Genomic DNA, 26,446 nt, shown 5'->3' with positions numbered 1-26,446 from the left:
GGTGTGAGAAGGTAGTCAGAATAAACACAGTGCCTGGCTACTATAGACATGGTAAGCTGACTTCATTTTATCCCAGCAGCCAAGCAATGTGTACTAATGATTAGTCACCTCACTCTTGGACAGGTGCCCGTATCTGTCTGTACATAGAATCCCGGAGAGAGCTTTCAAAAACGCATAATCCTGAGTACCAAAAGATATCTTGATCACATAGATTCTCTCTTTCCATTAAATGGTTATAATAACAGCTTTCAGAAATGACTCATGACCAAAAATCATATGAAAGTTTCTGAAGAACCATAATAAAGGCAGTTAGAAAACATGGCTCTGGGTAATGGTGGATGTTGGAATGGAACCCTCATAAAGCCATATGGGAAGTGATAAAGGAAATCTTAGTCTCTACAAACATTCCAGTTTAAAGAGTGTTTTCTCCCTTCTTTTCATTTTGTTTCCTCTCATTCCTTCCCTCTTAATGGTAATTGTCATGATGCCATTGTACATCTGGACTCTGTGGCTATGGTCTAACTTTTTTCCTCATTTCATGGCACTGTTGTTTTGCTTTCATGCTCACTAGAACTTAGAGGCAGGAATGAAAAATCAGGGCAAAGGGAAAAAAACCGGCTAAGCAACTTTTATAATCAGCATCTCATGAAGAACTTGAAATTGATACTGCAAGAAGTAGGTGTAAATTATTGGCTTCATCCTTAACACTGAAAAAATTTAAGGATGTCTTTATTTGAAATGATGACAAAACTTGATGGACTTCAAAAATATATTTTCCCGTAGACTCCCTCATCTGATCCTTAAGCCAATTATTGATTTTTGTAAAAGATGTGCATGGTGCTGCTTGACCAGTAAAGATAAAAAACCCAGAAGTTTAAGGCATGTAGGTTTTTTGACATATGTGAAAATGAGAAATTTCATGCCAGTTTAGACTTAGGCAAAGAATGGCTAACTATGTGGAATTTACTTAAGAGTCACACAAATTCACAGTGGCTTGGTGTCCTCACCTACAAAATTGGGGAAAACAACACCCATTCCCCTCCCCTTACCTTGCTGATATGTTCAGGTGCACAGAATAGTTCTAAAACAATGTATATGTTATAATTATTACTATTAAAATTCTTCACTTTCAAAGGGTTGTTTCAAAAAGTGAAATTAATACTGCTAATGGGGAAAATCGTTTAATTTTTGGATAATTCAACTACCACTAGAACTTCAAGCATCCACGTTATTTTAAAAGTTGTAAATGTGACATGAAATCTGTTTTCATGGGTCTCAGAAAGAGACGACACATGCAAATTTTAGCATATGCTTCTTTGCAAAATAGAGTCAGGAAAAAGATAGGAACGTGTGTATTACATAAACTACTCAGAAGAATTACCAAAATAGAAATAATCTGGACTTTGATGTTAATGCCGACTCCCAAGTTTGGGGCTCTTCACCTTTATCTGGTTCCTTATTTCATTTGGTACTTTATGGCTAGGAAACCATTCTGGTTATAACCTTGTAGTAGAGATAGGTCAATTCATGTGTAGCATTATGGAAGTTTACAGTACACATTAAAGTTCAATAAATAAGAGGGGCACGGTAAGACAGTTGCTCAAGGGAACTTATTTCAGGACATACTTGGTGCTCAGCTGCACTCAAATTTTGAAATAGTCAAACTTTCCCAGGTGCCTAATTTCCTTCCTCTCCATCCCAGACGAGTAATGGTATGGCTCCAAAGTAATAAAAATAAATCAGAAACTATCTCAACCATGATCTAAACTAGAAATTAGAACTAGAGATTGCATCTCTGACCAGACCCCACAGAAGGAGGACCCACGCAAAAGGAAAACATCAGGGACACAACAGAATCTGCAGATTGCAGGTAAGAATAAATATATGCCCAGCTGCTTGTTGCTTCACATTCCTTGCTCTTTCAAAGAAATGAAAACAACGAAGACCTTTAGTACTACATTCCTACTGCAACAGAATGTGAGATTTGGAAAAAAGAAAAGATTAAGAAAGGACAGGAAAAACACTGGGGAAATGGAAGAACATGATTTCGTCAAATAGAAGAAAATAGAAGAGAGAGAGAGAGAGAGAGAGAGATTGAGAGAGAGAGGCGGGAGGCAAACCCAGGTCAGATAACTCACTTGGCATTCCCTGACCCTGGTTTCTTTCTTCGGAAAATGTTGAGGAAAGTGTTGGAGCGGCAGGGCAGCTTGCCATCGCCAACATGCATGCGGACTACATCCGAGGTGGTGAAGGCACTGCGTACGTTCCTCTCGGGCTTGGCAATGATGATGTACATCTTGGGAGTGAACATGCACCCCAGGGCCACCGTTACACTGAGGCTCACTGCAAAGCAGGTAGTAATGATCTTGTAGTTGCTCCCAAAGTAAATGGGCACAAAAGCCAGCCAAATGATGCAGGTGGTGTACATGGTGAAGGCGATATATTTGGCCTCATTGAAGTTGGCGGGCACATTGCGGGTCTTGAAGGCATAGTAGGTACAGCTCATGATGAGGAGTCCATTGTAGCCCAAAGGGGCCACCACACCCAAGTTGCTGGTATTGCAGATAAGGTAGACTTCTTTGATGCTTGGGTAGGACAGAATGGGCATGGGGGGCTCCATGATGATCAGGGTTACCACCAGAGTCAGCTGCACACCAATCAGAATTGAGGCAATGATCACCTGGGCCCAGGCGCTCATAAACCTGGGCTTGCGGGTGCAGATCTTCTTCTTGCTGCCAGCCAGGATGCGTGCAATGCGATTGGTTTTGGTCACTAAAGCAGAGTAGCACATGGCAGAGGAGAGGCCGACCAGGAGGCGCTGGAGGTAGCAGGATGTGGTAGTAGGTTTGGCAATGAGGGTGAAAGGGCACACGTAACCGAGGAAGATTCCAGCTAGGATAATGTAGCAGAGCTCCCGACTGGAGGATTTGACCACTGGTGTATCCCGGTACAGCACGAAGATAAGGGTAACAAACAAGGTAACAAGGATGCCCAGGCAGGAAAAGGCAATGGCTATGATGGATTCTATGTTGCTCCACTCCAGATAGCGGACAGGAATGGGTTCACAGCCTGTGATGAGAAAAATAGTTTTAAAATGAGTCTAAGATTTTGCTGATCAATAATAGTGCTTACTAGTTACCAGAGGCATAGCTATATTTGCATCTTCCATGATTTAAGCTACTTTAATTTTTTAAAAAATGCCTCTCTATCACACAAATAGGCATACACCATTGCCTTCTCTGGACAGTCATGTTCCCAAACCTAATCTCCTCACAAGCCTAATGTGACATACTTAAGCCTATAAATATAGTCTTCGCTTCCAGTGTTATAAATGGATGCTGCTCCGTGGATGGAACTTGGTTCTACACTTTCAGAAAATGAAAGAAAAAGAAGGAAACTAAACTGTGTTTCCATTGAAGGTTAAATGGTCACAGTGTAATAGAATAAGTTAGTAAGAAATAAACTAACAAAATTTTTATTTTTATGCAGCTATTTGACCAGAGGCAAGTCCAGATCATAGACAAGCATTTTCTTTCTTTTCTTTTCTATTCTTTCTTTCTTTCTCTTTTTTTTTTTGGCCAGCCAGCAAACTTTTTAAACATAAATTTCATTTGAATTCTTTAGAAGAATCTGCATTCTCCTATTTAGCACATATTATATTACTCTAAGTCTCACCTCTTTAGTTATGAATGTGGCATCTGAGGGCCTTTGAGTTATCAATCTCTAATAGACATACTAAAGAAGAATGAAATCTCCCCTCACCCATCTCTTGAAAGGAGAGACAGTGCTGTGTTCCTAAATGCCTGGCTTACTTTTTCCTTCCAGAATAAAGTCTCTTTTGTATTTTACAGAGAGAAAAACATTTGTCAAGTCCTGGCAACAACCCCTTCACAGAATTTTGTGATTGGTCTGGGCCATATTTCCCAAATTGTGAGAATAAAAATATGTATTTCCATAAATTTAGGAAGAGACTCATTGTTCTGTAGCCATGAGAGCGAGGAACCACCAGAACCTGTTTTAAACCTGTTCAGTCATTCAACAAGCTCCCGTCAGCGAACACAGTTTTTGTATGTTAACCAGTGTCAGCCCTGGCTTCTGATAATCACCCAGCTCGGATCAGACTCACATTTAATATATGAGTGCAAACCACTCAGAAGCACATGCCTCTGACTGATCATAGTGGCCTATTTTTTTTTTTTTTTGCGGTACACGGGCCTCTCACTGTTGCGGCCTCTCCCGTTGCGGAGCACAGGCTCCGGACGCGCAGGCCCAGTGGCCATGGCTCACGGGCCCAGCCGCTCCGCGGCATGTGGGATCTTCCCAGACCGGGGCACGAACCCGTGTCCCCTGCATCGGCAGGCGGACTCTCAACCACTGCGCCACCAGGGAAGCCCTGGCCTCTCTCTTTTGTGTGTCGGGGGTTTGTCTGTGTCAGAGACTCAGCCTCTTCCTGGAAGAACTTCTGCTTCCAAAAAAGGTCACATTTTAATTCTAAATCTTTCCATTTCCTTGATACAGTTTAGAAAGATGATTAGATAGATACATAGTTAGAATAACAATGCCCATTATGGGGAACTTTTGATGTAACACAATCAATAAATTAAAATATTTAAGAACAGCTATAGACCCATTTGGAGATAAAATACTTAGGAGTCAATATTCAGCTCCTTTAATTAATTGGCATACTGAGGCTGCTAAATAAAATTCAAATTCCAATGGAGTCTTTGTCAAGGCCTTTGTAACCTTCTGAAAGCTACCCTCTTTGCATTTCTCTTTTTCTATGCAACCTGGTTTTGTAAATGAGCTATTCTGTCTTCGGAGCTTTTATTAGAAAAGAATACTGCATTTTAAATTTCTAGAACACAAGTCAGATCTATTGAATTTGAATTAAAACCCTGGTCTAGAGCCAAACTGAGAGCTATAATTAATGATTTTCGTAAACTTCAGGGACACAGGCAAAATATTTTCTGCAGAATTCAGGATTTTTATTAGATACTTATTGTACTGCACTACAGATATGTACCAACTAAATCAATTAATTGTTAGCCTCATGTAGGAAAATATTTAAAAAGCAGCACATTACAAAAGGGAAGATTTAAATAAACCAGTGGTGTAACATTTAAAAAATAAAAATAGAAAATGCATTACATAAAGCAATTTCAGACGTTTTTTTTTCAATAAAGATTCAAATTAAGGATGGAAGATAGATTTTAGGAAACCTTCAAACAATTCTGGGGTAGACTCAATAACTGACATAACAAGGACTATAGCCTCTCTACAAACGGGCTCAGACCTGAATTAGGGCCATCAAACAGAAAAAAAAAATGTTAAAATTTAAAATTACCAAGTTAGAAAATATCTAATATGTGACTAGACATTTCCAGGTAGAGTTATATAGTAAATAAACAAGAAATCAATATAATCATGGATCTTTAGGTAAGACGTCTAAAAGGGCCTCTACTCTCTGTGATTTGGGAACCTATAGATAAGAAAACCTATAGCTATCACAAATAAAAGTGTAATTTAAAGAACCATTACCCCATATTAGTAAAACTCAGGATAACTACCTAAAATCTGTCTAATGACTTAACTCCAGGGGAGACATTGGCATCCAAGAACTCCCTGTCTGTTCTCTGAACTCCCAGGGGAAGCAATATCTCTTCCTTATTGATATAGATGCCTTTATGTCTACTAATCATCTCACTATTAATAGAACATCAAATACCTTGGTTTAATAAAACTACTCAAATAGTGAAAATCTTTGATAATCCTATGCTCCAACATATAACTGGGACTTTGAGACTATTATTATAAGAATACATTATTCTTGGTGACACACACAATTTTAACATACAGGATTTACTGCCAGACAAGATGTGCTATAATTCTTACACCTGATCAAATTATATCTGATTTAGTCATGAAAATACCTATACTATGTATAATTTAAGACATTATCCAAGTAACAGTTTTTGTTTCAGAATTCTTATGGATGAAAGACTCCACAGAAATAGGAAGATGGATTGAAACAGAGCACATAAGTATACAGATTATCATAGATACCTAGATCATCACAAATCTTTCTTTTTTGTATAAATGTGAAAATGCTACACCATGATCTATATGTATTAACAGCATAGCAATGTCAAAAAACCATTGTTCATTGTGGTAGGCATCTTCCAAAATGGTTCCAAATAATCCCCACATCCTGGGATTCATGTCCTTGTATAATACTCTCTCCTTGAGTATGAACTAGGCCTATAACTTGTTTATTTTTTATAGAATATAGCAAAGTTGATGCGATGCCCCTCCTGTGATTGGGTTACATAAGATAATTTCCATCTTAGTAGCAAACTCAGACTCTCTTGCTGGCTCTGATGAAGCAACCTCCTATGCTGCTAAGGTCCACATGGCAAGGGACCGAGAACAGTCCCCATGCAATAACCAGCTAAAAAAATAAAAAGAAAGCTGAAGCCCTCAATTCAACAATCTTTTGAGGATTATATCCTGCCAATAACTAAGTGAGTTTGGAAGTGCACCCTTCCACAATCAAGGCTTCAGACTAGACCCCATCCCTAGCTGACAGTTTGATTTTAGCTTTGTGAAAGATCATGAAGCAGAGAACTCAGCTATACTGTGCGTTTCTGACCCACAGAAACTGTGAGATAATAAATGTGTGTCACTGTAAGCTACTAAGTTTGGGGGTAATTTGTTTAGGGGTAATTTGTTACACAGCAATATATAACAAATTTACCCATTAAAAGCAAATTTACCCAACCTCTTAGTTCTATAGCCAATGCTTAGTCTCCTTGCCTAAGGATAATTAATTTCTTGATGTGTTGGTGGTATATAAAATAATTGCTGCCATAAAGGATGAGACCTGCAGGTACTATAAAAGCTAATACCGTTCTAGCACTGTGAAAGATAACGGAAATAGTTTAGAGACAATCATGCTAAACAGACTGCTCTAAGAGTCCTTACAGAGTCTCATATAGAACAACAAATAACTTATCAATAATAACAAATCCATGGAGAAGTTCAAGAATTCAATTGTAGGTACACAAACTCTAGCCAGAAAAGAGATTCTTAAAAGAAATACCAGAATGATTGTGTTGTAAGATGCATAAGGATAATTCTGGCAAAACCAGATGGCTATCTCGTAGCACCAGATGAAATATCCAACATACACTAGATAAAATTCTGATGGAAAAAGTGAAAGAACTCATTTCAGTAGAAACAAATTGGCCACAAAATTAAACACTAGTGGGAAAACATTCCCAGGATAGCAGATGTGGCCAGTTCATGCTTCATTTGTAATTAAATTAATCTGGAAAAACTGTAAAGGTCGGGGGCACTGACTGATACAATTGCAAAAGAATCCTTTGAGTAACTCCACATGCATTGCATACAGTTGTCTCCTTCTATGGTTTATAAATATATACTAGCTTAAATAGTGTATTTATCTTCTGAATGGGTGGAAGCATTCTCCTATTGAAAAGCCACAATACTTATAATGGCAAAAATATGATCAGATGTGTAGTCTTAGCAAGCATGTTCCAACTTACCAATCTAGTGATATGGGAACTTTTCATCAGAACATTTATTCATGAATTTAAATTATATAAGGCTGTCTTCATTCCCAAACCTCTGGACAAGTAGAAGGGAACCTTAATACTGCTGAAGGTAACATCCCTTAGTGAGTTTAAACTGAGGTTTGCAGAGAGCCTCCAGAAGCTGAAGGCTCATGAAAGTTAACTGTTAACCCAAGGAACTTGAAGCAAGCTGATGACTACCCAGTGGTCTTCTGTGCAAGATTATCTTAAGATTCTTATATATATCACACTCTCCTTTGAATGTTCTTGCTTATTCATACTTTTCTACTTTATTGATAAAAGCTATACAAACCTGAGTTTGTCTTTAATGTTCTCCACACTAGTAATAAGGACTTGCCTAAACCTGGGTTTTGTTAGAGACATTCATTACTCTAACTCAGTAATTCCATTATATCAAGCTATTGTTAAGTATGTTATAACAATAAGCTTTGTATATGCAAATATTTCACAAGTTCAAATATTTGAAAGAATTCAGAAGACTCACAGAACATGCTTATGTAATGTTTTCATTTAAAGGCAAAAGGTAAAGTACAGTAAGAGAAAGTTCAGTTTAGCAGCCAGGGATCAAGAGGTATCCAGGTGCAAGCTCTCTAGGACCCTTATTCCTACACGGGCATACTTCATCTGTGGATTGAGCTACCAAAATCTGCACAATGAACACTGGTTTTGAGACAGCTCAAGATAGAAGTTCTCAGTGAAGTCTTTTATGACCCTCAAGTCATAGAGCCAAGACAACCTGTCTAATAAAATATGCCAGGGGAAATCCATCAGTAAATGAACTGACTTTGGTTGTCATCAGTGGAGTTTTAAACTTTAAACTGTATATCATAAATCCCAGTGCCCTTAATGTAGCCAGAAACCAAAGACTGATACTCAGCCATCTCAACAGATAATCATAGAGTCTTCCAAGTCTAGTTTTAAATTAAGCCTATCCTATGCAGTGTACTATAGACAAATGAAGAAAAACATCCTTATGATAGAAGTATAAATATTCTTGTGTTGTAACAGTAGCAGTTTGTCATAACAACACCCCAAAGCAATATACCTACATCACCACTAGGATTACTTTATCTCATGTGAAGATCCTAGATTATTTTCCCCATGTGGAAACCAAAGTTTTCAAGGCCAATCCAGGACCATCCAAAACAGAATCACCTGGGGATTGGGACTGATCACTTACATTTTGAATAAGCTTCTTAAAAGTTGTTTTTTATTCTTTCCTTTCCTTTCCTTTTATTTTTTAAGACACCCTAAATTTGAGAAGTGCTAGCTTTGATATCTTGTGAGAATTAGACAAAATATCCATATTGTTCATATATGTGATGTAATGTACTTATTTGTCCTGTTTTGAGGTTTAAAGAGAAGAGTTGCCCCACCCCCAAGTGTGTTTGGGTATTCCAAGACTAGAAGGGATGGCGGTTAAGTTCAACCAGTGGTAAAGAGTGAGTGTCCTGAGCCTACCTGACCCCCAGCACCCAAAAGGAGAAGACTTTAATGGGAGTTGTGCATACTATATCTAAAGCACAGAGAACTTAAGGACCTGGCAGTGGCTATGGTTAGAGTTACCCTACACAATCCAGAACCATTGGACAAGTCTGTTTCCTCCAAGCAGACTACAAACTACTGAGCAAAAAGAGAAGTGGTAATAACTCTGATCTGAGGGCAATGGGTTACTCCTAATTTTTGAAACAAACATTGGCTCACTAGTAAGATCCAAAAGCATTGGAGGAGGCTAAAATTTAATATCTGACTTCTTTCCAATTAGGTAAAGACAAATTTAATATGAACCAAGAAATAAAGATAGGCCACAATTATTCTACCTAAAGTGTGTTGGGGCATTTAATAACATTTACAATAGTACTTCATGATTGCATAAGGCTTCATTGAAATGCTTTCTTTAACATTATTACATTAATATAAATTACCTACAAGGTGAAATTATTATTTAATGTTTAACTCAATGTCCCTTCCTCTGTGAAGATTTTTCTCTTCCCAGGGAAAAATGATTGCTTTTTTTCTCTGTACTTACAAAAAATTTTGTACATACTCCTGTTGCAAGCCTTATAATTACCTGTTTACATGTCTGGTTTCATATGAAGCTTCTCTTCCAGGATATAAACCTTGTTTCATTCACCCACATGTCCCAGTTTCTCAAAAAAAAAAAAATACCTGGCATGAAGTAGGTGGTAGTGTATAATATAAAAGTGAATAAATGAGTAGATAATATGAGAGGTGGCAGTAACTGTGGGATGGGGAAAAATAGCTAAAAAGTTAATCTCTATAACAGTATTTTCTATTTTTTATTGATGAGATTTAGTGTAGTCTGACTTTCTGAGGAATTATTTTATACTATTTGACTTTTTAAAAGGAGTAAGTAGCATTGGATTACATATAATTGGCCCATAGATTGTTAAACTACTGTCAAGTTGTATATCATGGCAGAAGACATCCCTGTTTATGCATCATAAAAAGTAAAGTGTGAAATTTAAATGCTGAATTAAAATGTGCATATTCCCAAGAAGAAAATATGAAAAATTTATTAAAACAGCTTCAGAAGTCACTTCCTCTAAGAAATATACAATATTTTTCTTCATAGCCAAAAAATAACATATTCTAATGAAAACAAAAACTCACTAACATGTTTTTATTCATTAATATCAGAGTCTTTGAAGCATATAAGAAAAGTAGCTATCACATAAAATGATTTTAAGCATATTTTAAACAAACTTCACCTTCAGTAAAAAACACTATTTTCCAAAGAGAATGATTTCTCATTTTAACTAAAATTCAGTCAAAAAAATCTACCCATGAAAATAAAATACCTACTTAAAGGCAATGCATATACTCCTCTGAATATTTTTACTGATTTTTTTGTATTCTCTCTCTGTGAGTTTTCTCTTTTCACAACTACTGCTACTATGGCAACAATCAAAAACACATTGCCATGTACTGCACCCTTGCTCTGAGCCTGACATGGCACCAAGTAAGTGGCAAATTAGATCTCATTTTCCATTCATGTGTAAGACTGGAAGGGATGCAGAAACAGTAGGTGTCATTAAAACTAAGTATAGCTGAATAATATTCCATTGTATATATGTACCACATCTTCTTTATCCATTTCCGTATGCTAACACATATATATGGAATCTAAAAAAAAAACACGGTTATGAAGAACCTAGGGGCAGGACAGGAATAAAGACTCAGACGTAGAGAATGGACTTGAGGACACGGGGAGGGGGAAGGGTAAGCTGGGATGAAGTGAGAGAGTGGCACGGACATACATACACTACCAAATGTAAAATAGCTGGTGAGAAGCAGCTGCATAGCACAGGGAGATCAGCTCAGTGTTTTGTGACCACCTAGAGGGGTGGGATAGGGAGGGTGGGAGGGAGATGCAAGAGGGAGAGGATATGGGGATATATGTATACGTATAGCTGATTCACTTTGTTATATAGCAGCAACAAACACAACAGTGTAAAGCAATTATACTCCAATAAAGACGTTAAAAAAAAAGTATAAATGAGTACGAGAGATGCATATTCTGAAAGACCTTAAGTATAAGACTTACAACATAATTTGGATACATGATCCGAAAGTAGCCACTTGCCTGTTGTTATCAGATAAAGGCGGTCTGAGCTGTTACTTTGCTCAACTCATTTGAATGTTAAAGTGATTTTTACACATATGATGGATGATAGTAGATTAAATTCTCTAGAACGATAACTGCATTAAAATTCACCTATTTATAATCAAGGAGGATTTTTTTAATAGTTTACTAAGTCAAAGAGGCTTAATCAATGACGGTGATCATTTGGCAGTGGGCAGACAATATATCCACAGTGGAAGATCTCTAGGGAATAAAACATATGACTTTGAGTTCCATTATTATAACATATTAGATCTTTAATTTTTTTTTGTATTTTAATGTTTTAAAGTTGGATAGAAGTTCTGTATCATGTATGAGATAAGCCCCCATTTAAAGGGAAGATGAAGCAGTAGGAAAAGTTGGAGGAAGCCCCAAAAGTGTAGACAAGAGGAAAACTCCTGTACCTCAAAGCCAGGACTTCTGACGTTTAAGATTAACCTTAGAAAGGTGATGGTTTTGTCTTTGAGCCTCTTCCTGGTCAGTTGTGGTCTCAGTCAAATAGCTGAGGGCTGACTCTGAAGTCAAGCCCAGTTCTCAAGCACAATGGTGATCTAAGGGGACGGCTTTCTCAAGATGAAAAGGACCGGCAGGAAGCACACACTACAAAGGAGGGTAAAGTTGTGAAAAGAGACACAGTACAAGTGGGAAAGGAGGCCTGTGTCCAGAATGAGGTTGGAAAAGCTTTTCCAAGTCAGTCCATTGCATGCAACCATGAGATAAATGCATAGTGAAAGGGCATTAGACCCAGGGACAAAAACCCCTAGATTCTAGTGGTGGCTTCTCCTATTGAGGATCTGTATTGATGTAGATGAACTTGGGTGAGTCCCTTCTTCTTTCTAATTCTCTCAATAGAACAAATATTTATCAGGCAGCAATTATGTTCAAGGCATCAGGCTATGAGCCAGAGAGTAATGTTTCTCAAGGGATGGAACAGGGACTAAGTGCTTCAGAATCTGCTGGGTCTTGTCTCAGAAATAGTGAATGGGAGTCTCTGTAGATGGGTAATTCCCAGGTAATTTTTAGGCACATTGAAGTTGAAAACCAGTTTTCAGCTAGAGAATAAAGAAACAGGTGAGGTATAGTTTGTACCTTCAAAAATATTCTGATCTAATTTCTTTTCATTTAAAAATGGCCTTTGTACCAGGTGACTTCTAAAAGCTTTCTGATAGTCTATTTTCTAACAGGGTTAACATTTTACAAGGTCTCTCACTTACAAAGTATAATTTTAATTATGTGACCTGATTCTACTCAGCCAGCCATTTTTGATGCCCGTTGAATAAGCCACACAATTTCTTAGTTTCGTATTCTTATTTGAGAACAAGTCAAAAAGTAAACAGCAATCATGAATGTTACCCTAATGATTATCAGCAGCACACAGGGAGGCATAGGATCAGCAGTCAATGAACTACGACCTGCTTCTAACTAGTTGCGTGACCTTGGGCACACAAGTACACCTCTCTAGGCCTCAGCTTTGTCGTTCTAAAATGAGGGATTGCATTACTCAGATGACAAGGTCTCCATGAACTCAAAGACAAAGTTTCTATAGCTTTATCACTTTTAAAAATTTTGAAAAGTAACTGTGAAACACCTCTCATCTGTGAACTCATACCAGGGTCTTTGGAAATCAAAACTCATACCTGAACATTGCTCTTGGGAAGCTTATAAACTCATGTAATCCATCCACAGGAGTCCCATTGATTTTATGAGTCAATCATCTCTTGCATTCATTTATTCCTCTCCATTGCTGTAGCAGCTGCCCTAGTTCACACCCTTTGAATTTACTCACTTGGACCAACATAATAGCTTCCTAACTTCTCTCTATTTTTAGTCTAGGCTCACTACTCTCCTCCATACTACCTCCAGGGTCATCTTTCTGAGACACAGATATCATGATGTTATTCACCACTTTAAATTCTTCAGTGGTTCTCCTGTGCTTAAAGCCAAAATCCAAACATTTATAAAAAGGTCCTACAGAAGCTCCTTACCATTTGCTGCCAGGGTACTCATCCAGTCTCATTTCTGACCACGTATCTACTAGGCCTTGCATTTACCAAACAACCCCATATACTTGTTCCATGGTTTTCTCCAAATGTATTACATGCTTTCATGTTTCCCATGTTCTACTTTCTGTCTGGAATTTCTTTCATCTCCTTATCTGCCTAACAAACTTTACAGTAGTTTATAAATATCTCTATTGTAGTAATAACTATTTTATTTTATACTTTTACATGTTTCTTCCCTGATATATTTTAAGTAAATAAAGCTGGGGCTGTGTTTCACTTATTTTTGTACCTTTACGCCCTGCAATAGTGCCTCATATATAGATGTTCAAGAAATATTTGCAAATATAAATTCAGGTGACTAGAAATATCTTCAGAAAAAATTTTTAAAAAGAAAAACAGGAACAACTGGTATATAAGAATAACCTTTGAATACACTTTTATATTTAAATGAACTTTTAATATAGATTACGGAAATTGTATAAGAGGTTTATGTGTACACTTTGACATGAGCAGTAACAATGTAAATAAACATTGAAAAAGACATGAGATAATCACTATCATTTTAAATAACAGGCACATTGGAAAGGTCAACAGTCAGGGACAGGGCTTACAAGTGAGGCAGCTCCTACCTGTTAGATCTGCATTGGGCCACCATCCCAAGTCACAAGCTTTGCAGGTGAATTCATCTTGCACATATTCATTCTCTTTGCAGGCAGTGCAAATCCAGCAGCAGCTGACTTCTCCTTTCCGTATGACCTACAACATAGCAATATTTCATATGCCTTACAGATCGCTTCTCCAGAAAGACATTTTTTTTTTCAGATGAGGACTTGCTTTCAAACTATGATTTTTTTAGAAAAGTAACTTTTCAAAAAATCGTATATGTCGAGGAACTTTAAATACATGGATTGGGATATACCTTATTGTACCAGAGTTCAGATGTGAATTTCAGTTCATTCCATGTTGGATTTGGAAGCTTTTCAATAATAATTTCTTTTATAAAAGGAATTAAACAGCTGAATCATATCATCATGTATATTAATATGTATTAATAATTCTTAGAAAAGTAAAAATACATTTTTCTTTTTATGTTGTTGTAAGTTCCTTGATTTGTACTTTCATAATGTCTAATATGCTGTTAATCCCATCCATTAAAAAATTATTTCTAGTATACTTTGGTTTTCATTATATAAATTCTATTTTACGTTCTTATATTTCCATGTGTCTTCTCGTGATATGCACGTTTTCTTTTAAATCCTTTCATATGTATTTACAGTAGGTATTTTAATTTGACTTCTAATTCCATCATCAATATACTATCTGGGACTGTTTCTATTGCTTGCTTTTCCTTCAGGTAATGTGTCACATTTTCTCGCTTTGTCACATGTCTAAAATTTTTTAACCAGATGCTGGACATAAGGTGTAGAGTGCTGGATTTTTCTCTTGAAGTAGTATTGGCCTTTGTTCTAGCAGGCAGCTAAGTCACCTGTGGCTCAGGCTTGAGTCTTGTTTTTCATTTTTTAGGGCAAGTCTAGAATAGTCTCTACTCTAGGAATAGTTTAGCCTCATTATAAACTATGACCCTGCTGGGATCTCTACTTAACTCTTTGTGCATTCAGCAAAGCGTCTCCACTAGGGCTTGTAGAAACTGGGACAATTCTTGGCCTTGTGTGACCTCTGGGAATCCAGCTTCCCACTAATTGTTCTTTACCTGGACATTCTGAATTCTACCCTGCTCATACAGATTCAGTCAAACAATCATGAAAACTCATATGCCAACTTCTGGGACCCTTTTTCTGCATAGATCCATCCTCTTCCTTCCTCTGCACTACAAATTCTGGCTGCCTTGGCCTTCTTAAACTCTGATTTCTGTCTTCTTAAATTATCAAGATAGCCAAGCTCTGTTTGTGTTCTTTCTCCCTAAACAACAGCTAGGAAATTGCCTCCAGACAGAAAGCCAGAGTGATTTTAGGGTTCACCTTGTTTGTTTCCTTTCAATTCCTTGAATTCAAGGTCATGCACTGTTTTCCAATGTCTGAACATAGTTATTTCATATATTGTGTCAAGTTTTCTGGTTGTTTACAGCAGAAGACAAAGTCTGTACTCTGTTACTCCCTCATGGCTAGAAACAGAGGTCCCTCCCTAACACATTCGACATAATCAAATGTTCTCATATGTAAAGTCAGAAATTAAACTGTAGATATTGCCATACCTTAAAATCATACAAACTCTATCCTTTGTGAAAATAAAATTATCTTCTTGCAAATCCGGTCGAAATTTATACCACTATTTTAGAATTACATGAAAAATATCAAATGACATTATATTTTCAGAAACTGTAAAAGATTTCCTTTTTCTTCTTTTACTTTCAAATAACTTTAGAAAGTAGACTCAGATTAAGTCTTTTTGAAAAATTCACACTTATCCTCAGAATAAGCATGAGAAATCGATATTCCAAATTATAAATTTTTCTAAGTGCCATGAGAAAAATTGAATAAATGAGTACTGCTTTTTACTTTAATGAGTATAAGAAGTACAAAATAGTGTATATCTCTTCAGTCAGCTTTATCTTTTTCCTAACTATAAAATGAATACTATGAATGAGACAATTTCAAAAGATAATAATGCTAAACAATTTATTTATGCAGAATGACTGGTGAAAGGTAGATCCTATGAGTAACTGGCACATGGAAAGTATTTAAAATTAGCCTTTAAATGACTGAATAAATGAATGAATAAGTGATTGGCTTATACCTCTAATAAATAATGAAAAAGGAACTGCTCAAATGGAGTTTTTTTTTATTACTTCTTATTCAGCCACCAAATATGTGCACTTTTGCCATACAATGTCTAAAATATGGGATTTGTCTTTTCTATCTCTCAGCCACCCCTCTAGACTCAGAAAGCTGAATTCTGGTCCCTGTCTCCTAGTCATATAACGTGCCTCTAATTACTTCTCACTCCAGAGTTACATGCACACAGCTGCCAAGATCATCTTGATGGCCTGTGGGCTCCTCAAGAGAAGGGAATCATGCCATACTTTGTTTTCAGATCATAGTCATCAATAAATGTACCAAGAACACACAGTAGCTGGCCAATGAACGAGTGTTGAGTTGAATCTTTTTTAAAAATGTAATTCGGCCACTCAAGGAATGTCAGTGTCTCCCTTTTCTAATACCTTTGAAATATAAGCTCTTTGGTCAGTGATTCACTTAGTCCCCGGTCCTTGTTTCTGCACCTAAGTTTGACTGTTAATAATCTCTTACATAAGTCCACCAAACAAGGAAGGCAGCCTCTGTGCCATCCCCTGCTTACATCCTCATTAATGTCTACATAATTGTTTGTTTTGGAGAGAGGTTTCAAGTAGGGCAGATACATCATTCAATTTGCTTTCCATCTGACTTGCTTTCTACAAGGATTATTATGGCTGCTGTTTAGAGAATAGATTTTAAGAAGGACAAAAGAGAGAGTGTGTGTGTGTTGCTTAATCCATGGTTTTCACATGCAACAATAAATAAATAAATATATTTTAATAAAAGAAAGGATATTCCTTTCCATTTAGAATATCATCTTTCCTCCATCAGCCCATCTATGTCACTACTTTCGAGTCCTGACACATGCTCCAGGAAGTATTTCTGGTGCAGTGAGCCCTTTGAAACACTACCTTATTTGGAATTCTCTATAATTAAAATATACTTGGTAGTTTATTACCACAAGTTAGTTAGCTTTTGTCCTCTAGTTGTTTCACATGTATATGGTAGATATGTTTCATTCAGATACTTTTAAAAAAATTCTTAAATTATTGTCTCTACGTTTTAATCTCCCCCATATCACAGGTATTGATATTTTAAATTATTTTTATACTAACTGATATTTCTTTTGCATGGAGTATACACTCAATAACTGAATAATGTATTGTCTCATTTTTGTCACCATAAAACACTTTTTATGACAGCTCTGAGTCATGATAAGAGATTTGATATTTCTCTGAAATTGCGCTTGAAAGACCAAGACTTCCCAAGACACAGGGACTGTTTTGATTCCTTTTACATCCTGTGTACATGGTGCTCTGTTTATTGTTAGTAAGACTAGATGACCTGCTGCTTCACACAAGGTTATGATTCAATTCCATATACACTGTAGGAGTCTTAAAGTATTTATGACATAGGAAATCAAGTGTTAACTTTACGACTACGTTTCTGAAGTAACTTGAAATGGATTTTTTAAATTTAGGCTTTGTTTAGAAAAAGGACAAAAGAAAGAAAACAGCATCGAGAGAATATAATGAAGGAAAAGTAATGATAAATCAAAGGAAACAGAGAAATTTGCTTCAGAAGGGAAATGCCTGGAGGACTAAACAGAATAAAGACACTGGTCCTACCTAATTAGGACTGTAGGAAAATCAGCTGAGGGAGAGAAGAGCTAGTCCTACCCTCCTGTGTCCCCATGGCACCCAGCATGAGAGCTTGGGCAACAATGGACTCTAATTGCTGATACAATTTTTTCCAGCTACACCATGAGTTCCTCAAAGGAAGGGGCCATGTTTAAGTTTCTTTTGCTTTCACAGTGCTAGCATAGTTATTGGTACATATTAATTTTTCAATAATTACTCAATAATGTATGTGAAAGAAAAGAGGGAAATAATATGGAATATTACATAAGCAAAAGAAATGAAAATGAAGAATTCAAAGAGAATAAAAAATTGAAGGAAATTGAAGAGAGCCTTGAAAGAATTATAGAAAAAGATCAGTTTAGGAAAATCCCTACATAGTAATTTATTACAGGGGAAATGTAACAAAAATCATATAGGAATAGAATATGATCACAAAAATGGGCATACATTGAACAAGACCATGTGCAAGGCCCTCTGTACAGAATTACACTAAACCTCACAACGACTCCATGGTGGGAAGTTAATTATTTACATTTTGCAGATGAAGAAACAGCTGCAGAGGGGATCAGTAACTTGTGCAAACCTCAGGCACATTATCACCAGTTATTTTCAAGAACTAAGCTCTTCCTTGTGTAAAAACAGCTGTCAGAATGATGGCATGTTATGCTGAGAACCAAAATTATATCTCAGAAGTTGGCAGATATATATTTACTTAACCAACATTTATTTAGTGGCCCAGTGTGCCAGACATGGTGCTATGCATGCGGACAAATAAATGAAAAGACCTGATGATCACTGAGGTTAAGAAGCTCAAAATCTGACATAATGTAATACGTACACTGCTAGAAGGAGGAATGAAATGCTTATGCAGGGCATATGCATTCAATCATTCATCCATTCATTCATTCACATTATGCATTCACAATCAGTGAATAAAACAGATCATATCCCCATCTTTGAGGAGCGCCATCCTAGAAAAGGGCTTTGAGAAAACTACAGCAAGAAAGAGGAATAGGGTTCAGGGCAGGGACCAAGGTGAGGCAAGCCTAGTGCCTAGGGACCAGACTTAAAGAGGCCCTTAAAACCCTCAGCGTTGTGCACATACCCACCCTGCACTTGCAGGATGTTGATGGGGGGCCACTTTAGGGTCTGTGCCCTAAGTTCTTCACTTGCCTCATCTCAGTCCCAGTCTTGATAGGGAGGCACGTGGAACTGGGGATTGCAATTTTGCATATGGTGGTCAGGTAAGGCTTCACAAAGATATGCCATTTGAGTAAAGACTTGAGAGAGGGAAAGGGAGTAAGTCCTGAATATATCTGGTGGAAGAGAGTTCCAGGCATTGGGATCAGCTAAAGAAAAGACCCAGAAGTAAGAGTCCAATGTGTACTCATGCTATTGCCTTCCTTCTCTACTTTCCTGTATGTGTGTTATACTTCAATAAATATTTACTTAAAACAGAAAATGAGCCCTGCTTTGGCCACTGCCACCTGCAAGACACAACAGCTCTGCTGCGTTCCTTCTCTGCCCGGTGTCATTGTGATTCAGCAGCAGGTCCTATCAGCACCTGTCCCCAGAAGTGGCAGACAAGCTAGATCTGAGGCTAAGGTGATCACCAAAAAGTTCAGTAACCAAGAGACCATCTTAAACACTGGTCAAAGCATGAGAGGTGAAGGTGTAGGTATTACTCAGAGTGGCTGTGAATAAATTAATGATGATTCCATAGAATTTCTCATTATGACCAGTGCTTGCAAAGTTTTCTCTCATCCAGAGACACTATAATAATTTCATGCTTTCACATACATAATAAAATACAAAAAGGAGCCCAGTATTTTGTCTTTAACTTTTTTCAAAATTGTAGCCCGTATGTTTTTAGTAGCTGGGGCAGATCACATCATCATTATATAATCATAAGCTTCTCAGATAAGGAATTTTGATATTCCTGTGGACAATTTTTGTTGAGAACCTGCCATCCTGCAGTGGAATTTAGAAAATATTACATAATGAAGGAACTATGTCATTGTTTCACTGGTTGCCAAAATGGTTGCATTAACTATGAACAAGTTCAATGGGTAGTTCGTTTTGATTCACAAAAAGGGGAAGTTGAGGTGAACAGGACAGCTGTGGTTGGTGATGTTATTGCTAACTTTCTTAGCTGGTCTTCTGGCCATGTGAGAATTGCCCTTATGCTTAGAAGACAAAAGCTGAGGTATGAAGTTTCATGATATCTGCACCTCAGTTCAGATGGTTCAGGGAAAAAATAGTTAACTCAATTCTGAAATATATAGTTTGTAAAAATATGTGTATCTGGGCTTTTCTCCACATATCTAGGGTGTATTTTACTATACGACAATATGGCATGTGTAATGAAGAGCCATTTATGATATGGTCTCCATAATTCTATCTTGATAGGCCAGGTGAGAAGGGGGGAAGTAGTGATTTCTACTTTCCATGCCTAAAGTCCCAGACTCAAACAATCATCTTGGAGTAAAGAATCCAAAAACGAACTAAACAGAAGAGAAAACTAGAAGAGAAGAGAGGGGAAAAGAAAGAATAGGAGGCGAATGAAAGCAATCCCCAGGACCCTTTCCCTGGGATTCTCCGCCGGTTTCCCCATCTCTGTCAGACTCTCCCGACCACCTTCACTAATATTTATTGCCTGCTTAGTTCTAGATTCTGTTCCCTCAGCAATTTTAAAGTGGATCTCTATTTTTAATTTCGTTGTAAACTATTAAGAAAATCAGCTTTAGCAACTGAAACTTGCATTTGCAGGAAATATGCCAGTTCACATAATGAAAGATGGTTGAACAACATGTGGCTGTGGGTTGATAAGAGCTTTGGATTGGCTCCAAGCTCAGCTCGGCATTTCTTAACCACTAGCTGAGAAAGCTTGGGGCAAGTGATTCAAGCCCTCTGGGCCTCTGACTTCTCATCCATAAAATGGGGTGATAATATCTGCTTTAAAAGTGTTGTTTTAAGGAATAATTGAAACGATGTCATCCATTCTTGTACTTGGACGAGAATATGCCTGATGAATGTTAGTTCCCGATCTCTATTGCCTCCCTTCTCCTTTCTTTCACTTTCTCCCCCTTGCCTTCCCACCCCTTCTTACCTCTTTCCTGCCCTCCCCACACTAAGGAAAATAGCAGCAGGCTTGGTGTGGGAGACCAATACTAGTGCCAGGCCCTTGCTGTTTGCTTGCAGATCCATTGTCCATAGTTTACGTGCTGCCTCAAATTCTTTTTGCCTGACCTGTCTCTTAGGCCCTTGGCCCCTGGCTCTTGACGGTTCTGGATGCTTCTGCAACTCCTACCTCAGAGCCTACCACTACTGTGTCATCTTCTGGCATCTCCGGGTGACTCTCTCTCCCCCGGAGGAGGCACTGGGTTCTAGAACTGCCTCCTTGGCACAGCAGGAGCCCAGACCAGACTGTGTAAGACCCACAGAGACTTCTCCCCCTGCTGCTTCCAAATTCAAAGAAGGTCCACATAGCAGGACATGGACACTGGCTTCCCCAGCAGCTGCCTAAAGGGGTCAGATGACGTCATTTCCTGTGAGCAAACACTGACCACAGGAAGCAGAAAATAGAATGGCAGGAGTGCATACATTTTTCTCCCTTCCTTGCTCCAACAGACAGTCCGAGCAGCCTGTCCAGAGACCTCCGTGAGGCTGAGCTGTGCTCAGTGAGGCAGCATCCTGCCCAGTGATGCTTCACCTTAGTGGTAGAGGTGTTCCGCCATGCTTCTACGCCTCCCTTCCCTTTTCCTCTCACTCTTGCTTCCCTGGGATTGTATCTCCCAGTAATGCATTAGCACTTAACCTTGCTTAGCTTTCAGGGTTCAAGGTAACCTGAGCTAAGTAGCTGCGCACTACATTGCTCAGGCTCTCTTTCCAGCGTCTTCTCCATACAGTTGGCAGAATGGAAGGACCTAATGGGAGACTAAGAGCCGGAGAGAGGAGAAGCCTCGTATCAAGGTATCCTCCCCTCCCACCTCAGGAGGTGTCTCAGGTAGTATCTGTGACCTTCCCTGTGTCCCTCTAGCCCAGAGGTGGGAATGATTCCTACTGCTGCTCATCTCTGAGTTGTCTCATTGCCCCTTTTTACTTTTTTTTTTTTTTTTTTTTGTGGTACGCGGGACTCTCACTGCTGTGGCCTCTCCCATTGTGGAGCACAGGCTCCGGACGCGCAGGCTCAGAGGCCATGGCTCACGGGCCCAGCCGCTCCGCGGCATGTGGGATCTTCCCGGACCGGGGCACGAACCCTTGTCCCCTGCATCGGCAGGCGGACTCTCAACCACTGCGCCACCAGGGAAGCCCCGCTTTTACTTTTATAACCAGTTTTTTACCTTAAATTTCCTCTGTTGAACCACCTGGCATGGGTTCTTTCTTTCCTGACTGAAACCTGACTAATATAAGACACAACAATAAAAGTTTGATTTTATTTACCACTGTTTGTGGTATGACTGAAATCAATTTCTCCTCCATAAAGTATTATATTTATAAGATATTATATTTATATTTCTAAAATCAATAACATAAGAAAACTGGACTTTTAACTACTTCAAAGGAAATTACCATAAGTAAGTTTTATGGGTTATCACAAAAGAAGTCAAATGGTTATTTCAACATTTTAAGTGGCATTTGATATTTAAAGTGAATAATCCTTTCCTAAAGGTTATGTTTCTCAGTTAATACAAGTGCAAGTCCTACAATCACCTTTTAAGTTGCTTCCCTCCAGTCTCTGTAGTGGCTACTGAGAGACCTGGCTCTGCATCCTGAACCTGGTAGATGGCAAATTGACGATGTAAGAATATAAATGCTATTATTTGGTAAATGGGATTCAGATTTCATTTGTTTCCATACCTCCCGTGGTGCTTATGGGAAACAAACAAACATCCCCCCTCACCCCCACTCCAGGTGTTATTGAGAATGGGCATAACTTTTATCCTGCAGGGTACACAGTACTATGAAAATTGGACCCCAAGAGATTTGCATTTATAGCAAGTGCTCTATAATGGCTCAGCGAAGATTTCTGGGATCTCCTTCGATAACACTGCATGGGTGTAATGCAAATGTGATGCCAGAAATACTTCAGTGTCTAGCTTAAAGATGCATGCAGACAGCCTTTCCTCTGAACTTGGGGGTGGGGGGAAAATCTATCTTCTGGAGTATACAAATGGGACTACACATGGCATGTGAGCTCCCATTCATGGCCTGCCAGCAGTCAGAGTAACAGGAGGGAAGTCTGAAAGGGAGCTGGGGTGCAGAGTATCTTTAGATTGATTTGTTTTCTCTTGCCAGGGTTGTATTTGTTTGTTTGTTTGTTTGTTTTTCTTATACTCTGAATAACCAAACTGTGTAGTTTCATAAACTTTTTCACAGCAGTTGTCTGCACTAAAGATTCAATGCTGCCACCCATGCTGGGGAGGAGGTCTGAGATTAACATGTGACACCCTTTGGGTCACAGGAGAGCATAAAGCCCAGGGCTTCTGGGCTGTCCCAATCATATGACTTCAGGTCTCCCTGGTTTTCCCTACCATCCAGAGAAGATAACCAACCCAGAATCCACTGGTCTGGCATCCTGTGGTAAGAGTCAAGGAGAAGTTTTAGGCCTCTCAATTTCAGAGGATATATTCCTAATACCACCAGACAGCCCCATGTGAAAAATTCCATCTGGATAAGAATCAGAAATGGATTCTTGGGGAGAAGCAGCACTGACGTATGGCCCATACACAATGGTTTGCCTGGAGTCGTTCTTACACTACTGAAATGCTTCTGTACTGGTTGGAAACTAATGGTGTCTCTCCAAGCCCCCTGATTGCCCCATACTACCCTATCCATGTAAGATTCCTCACCTAAATCTTCCCATGATACAACAACTCAAGGATTAACCGCAGGCATAGCAGGAGGCCTCCAGCACCCTGTCATAGCACTAAAATGGAGTTCATTCTGATTGGTTGGTTATCATGACAATTATTAAATATTTTTAATATCACATCTGCAGAGAAGGCAGTGACATTTGCAACTAGGGTGAGTTGCCTCAGAAGTTTTTTTCACACTCAAAGTGACGGATTCTACTGAGAGCTTGAGTCCACCCAGACAGCTCTTCTCAGCTGCTAAATGATGTTGCAGGTTCCAGATCCTCCACATTCTTTGATCAGCAGTGATAAAGCTTTTCCAGCTGCTGTACCAGCACTACTAGACTCTTGCCCTAAAGGCCCCTAAGTATACTTCTCAGGGCCTCTCCCTCGCATGGCTGGTTCCACGGCTCCTGCGAATGGCGTAGCAGCGTGGCCACGTGGCGAGAGAGCAGAAGCCTCACACTGTATACATTCCAGCCCCAGCTGTGCCTTGTGACATTTACTTGACGGCTTGTCTGCTCCCAGAGAAGAGTCATAGAAAATTAGAGATGGGAAAGACCTATTAGGTCGTTTAATCCACACTCCTGCCAGTTCACAATCACTCCCCTACGCTCCATTTCCTAGTGCCTCAGCCAGTCTGGTTTCTAAATAGCATGGGATTCAGAGAGTGCTCTTTCCACGTCTTCTTCACCAAGAATTCTCTCTACTCCATTCAGCCAAATGTCCAGTATATGAGGTTTATTTACTCTAGTTTTAAATATACAGTAATATCATGATCACTCACTTGCCCCAACCTGGAACAAAACAAAACAAAACAAAAAAACTTCTGGGAATAATTAGAAGTGAAGACTCTCTCTTGGCTGGAAAATACCAGTTTCAGGAAAATTCAAAGAACTTGGTAGAGAAAAGAGAAGTGGTAAGCAATGCTTTTGTGTTACCTCATTTCAGCTTCTTTTATTTTAGTTATACATTTATTTGGCATCGTTCAGCTTCTGCTTTCTTTGACAATAGCTAGAACTATGAGTAAGCAGTATCATTGGCTTTGGTTTCCGCGTTTACTTCTGTCTTAATTTTTAATTTGATTATTAATCCCCTTGCTTTCTATATTGTATTTAAGATTGCAGCTCATCATTACGATTCAAATAAAGACTATTCTAAATATCCCAGTGGTTTGCCTATTCCATTGCCCAATCTTTCTTTGTCTTCCTCATTTTTGCTAAACACAAGGACAGAAACAGTACGCCTGGTGCACCCTTTCTGGACAGTCTGGTCAAAGAAAAATGTCTGTGTTTTTCTTTGCTTATGCCCAGGCAGGAGGCCTCCTCATGGACACCGTCCAAGAATGCATGTGCGGCTGGCTTACCTTAATTTGACCCTTTAAGCAAGGCTCACTGCACACAGACCGTACCATTCCACTCTTGTTCATTTGGATTTTGTAATCATCAATGTTCAACACCCCTTCATGCCAAGTTCCAACATGTACATAGTCATAGCGATTAGCTTCAGTGTACTGCAGATTCATGATATCATACCTACAAAGAAAACAACATGTGTGTCTTGGAGAAGATGGACATGATGTAGAAACCAAAGGAATTTAGTAAATAGGTAATAATAGAGAGAAGAAAGAGAAAAGTTAGAATCATCCCATGTCCTAATGCCAGCTACTGTCAATATTTTAGTTTATTTAGTTATGTATCCTCTGATTTTCCAAAATGTATATTCCATTCTTCAGTCTCTGTTTGTGTATCATCCATATTCATTAAAGAAGATATTATTCTTGTACTTTTCTCTCTGCTTATTCTCAAAAAAACTATATGTGCTGAGTCGATCACCATATCCTTCAAATCATTATTCACTAGATTATTCTTTGATCAAGTAACAATTCTTCAGAACACTAATTTTTAGCTTAAGTATTTTTATTCAAAATTCCTTTTTCACATTCAGTTGCCATTTTAATTATACTGGATTAAAAGAGGTGAGTTTTACCAAGTCTGGAACTTATTTTAGGTGCTAATAGAGCACGAAATCTGAGAAATGCACCTTTAATTAGCAAGGATGTTTGGGATTTAACATCTTGAGCATTGACATTTAAACTGGTCTCTTCCTTGATCAGGACAAACATTTCTGAATCCAAGTAATTGGTGTCAGTTATTTCAGTTATTTCAAATGCTGCAATGCTGCACAATGGTTAAGTCTACATTTAGAAATCTTCACTGTAGCCAGAGTGTGTTCTGGGGATCAGATACATCATTTCCCAGTGTGGGCAGTGGAGAGCATTTTCCAATTTGGTGGAAAAAACACAGCATTTGACATTAGTATGTATAAGCTGGAATCTCTTTCCTAATGTTTTAATAGTAGATTATACTACTTAGGAATGTCACTAAACTCTGTAAGGCTCACGGGGTTCTTGTGGGAATTTACTAACATAAGGCTGTTCGCAATTGGGAGAAATACATATGTAAGGCAATATCACTATATCATTCACATTAGTAGCACTATTAATGTGCTAAAACACTCTGGTTATTTCCGTACTATAAGAAAATGAGAACATCTTTGTGTTGTCATAGTCATTTCTCTCTCGGTTATTGACAATTCTCTGGTATTCTTCAATCTTCTTTCCATGTTGCTATTTACTCCAAGGAAACTATAACTCAAGTGGCAGTTGCCCAAAAATGGATGCCTGACTCTCCCTCAGTGGCTCTGCAAAGTGGGGTTCTTTCCTACAGTACCTGTGCATTCTTCGCTCTCCTGCACTAGAATATGGGACAATATCTCTTACTCTTTGTGCGTGACCCAAAGAAATAGCTGGCAATTAACTAACACATATTCCTCTTCCTCAGCTCTCTTCCTCCCCTCCCTAATATCCCTACCTAACCCATCTCGGAATTCTTTCCCTCTAACCCTGATACAGACTCAGAATCCTCCTCAGCCCA

General features: G+C 38.5%; 1 protein-coding gene across 4 annotated transcripts in view; it reads right to left on the bottom strand.

Annotated features, from left to right (window-relative positions):
* Nucleotides 1-26,446, bottom strand: part of GRM1 (glutamate metabotropic receptor 1) — a 364,839-nt gene that overhangs the window by 34,616 nt on the left and 303,777 nt on the right. For all 4 annotated transcript variants that reach the window (XM_029223912.1, XM_029223910.1, XM_029223913.1 and 1 more), the window contains 3 exons: nt 24,877-25,045; nt 13,892-14,018; nt 2,139-3,069 (listed from right to left, as the gene is read on the bottom strand). In XM_029223912.1, coding sequence (XP_029079745.1) covers nt 2,139-3,069; nt 13,892-14,018; nt 24,877-25,045 — 1,227 coding nt within the window. The remainder of the gene's footprint in view (nt 1-2,138; nt 3,070-13,891; nt 14,019-24,876; nt 25,046-26,446) is intronic.

The sequence above is a fragment of the Monodon monoceros genome, unplaced genomic scaffold (assembly GCF_005190385.1).
Source record: "Monodon monoceros isolate NGI ecotype Baffin Bay Population unplaced genomic scaffold, NGI_Narwhal_1 Super_Scaffold_15, whole genome shotgun sequence".
In the NCBI taxonomy this organism is placed as follows: domain Eukaryota; kingdom Metazoa; phylum Chordata; class Mammalia; order Artiodactyla; family Monodontidae; genus Monodon; species Monodon monoceros.
The sequence above is the reverse complement of the archived record's forward strand: the minus strand, read 5'-3'. Positions and strand labels throughout refer to the sequence as shown.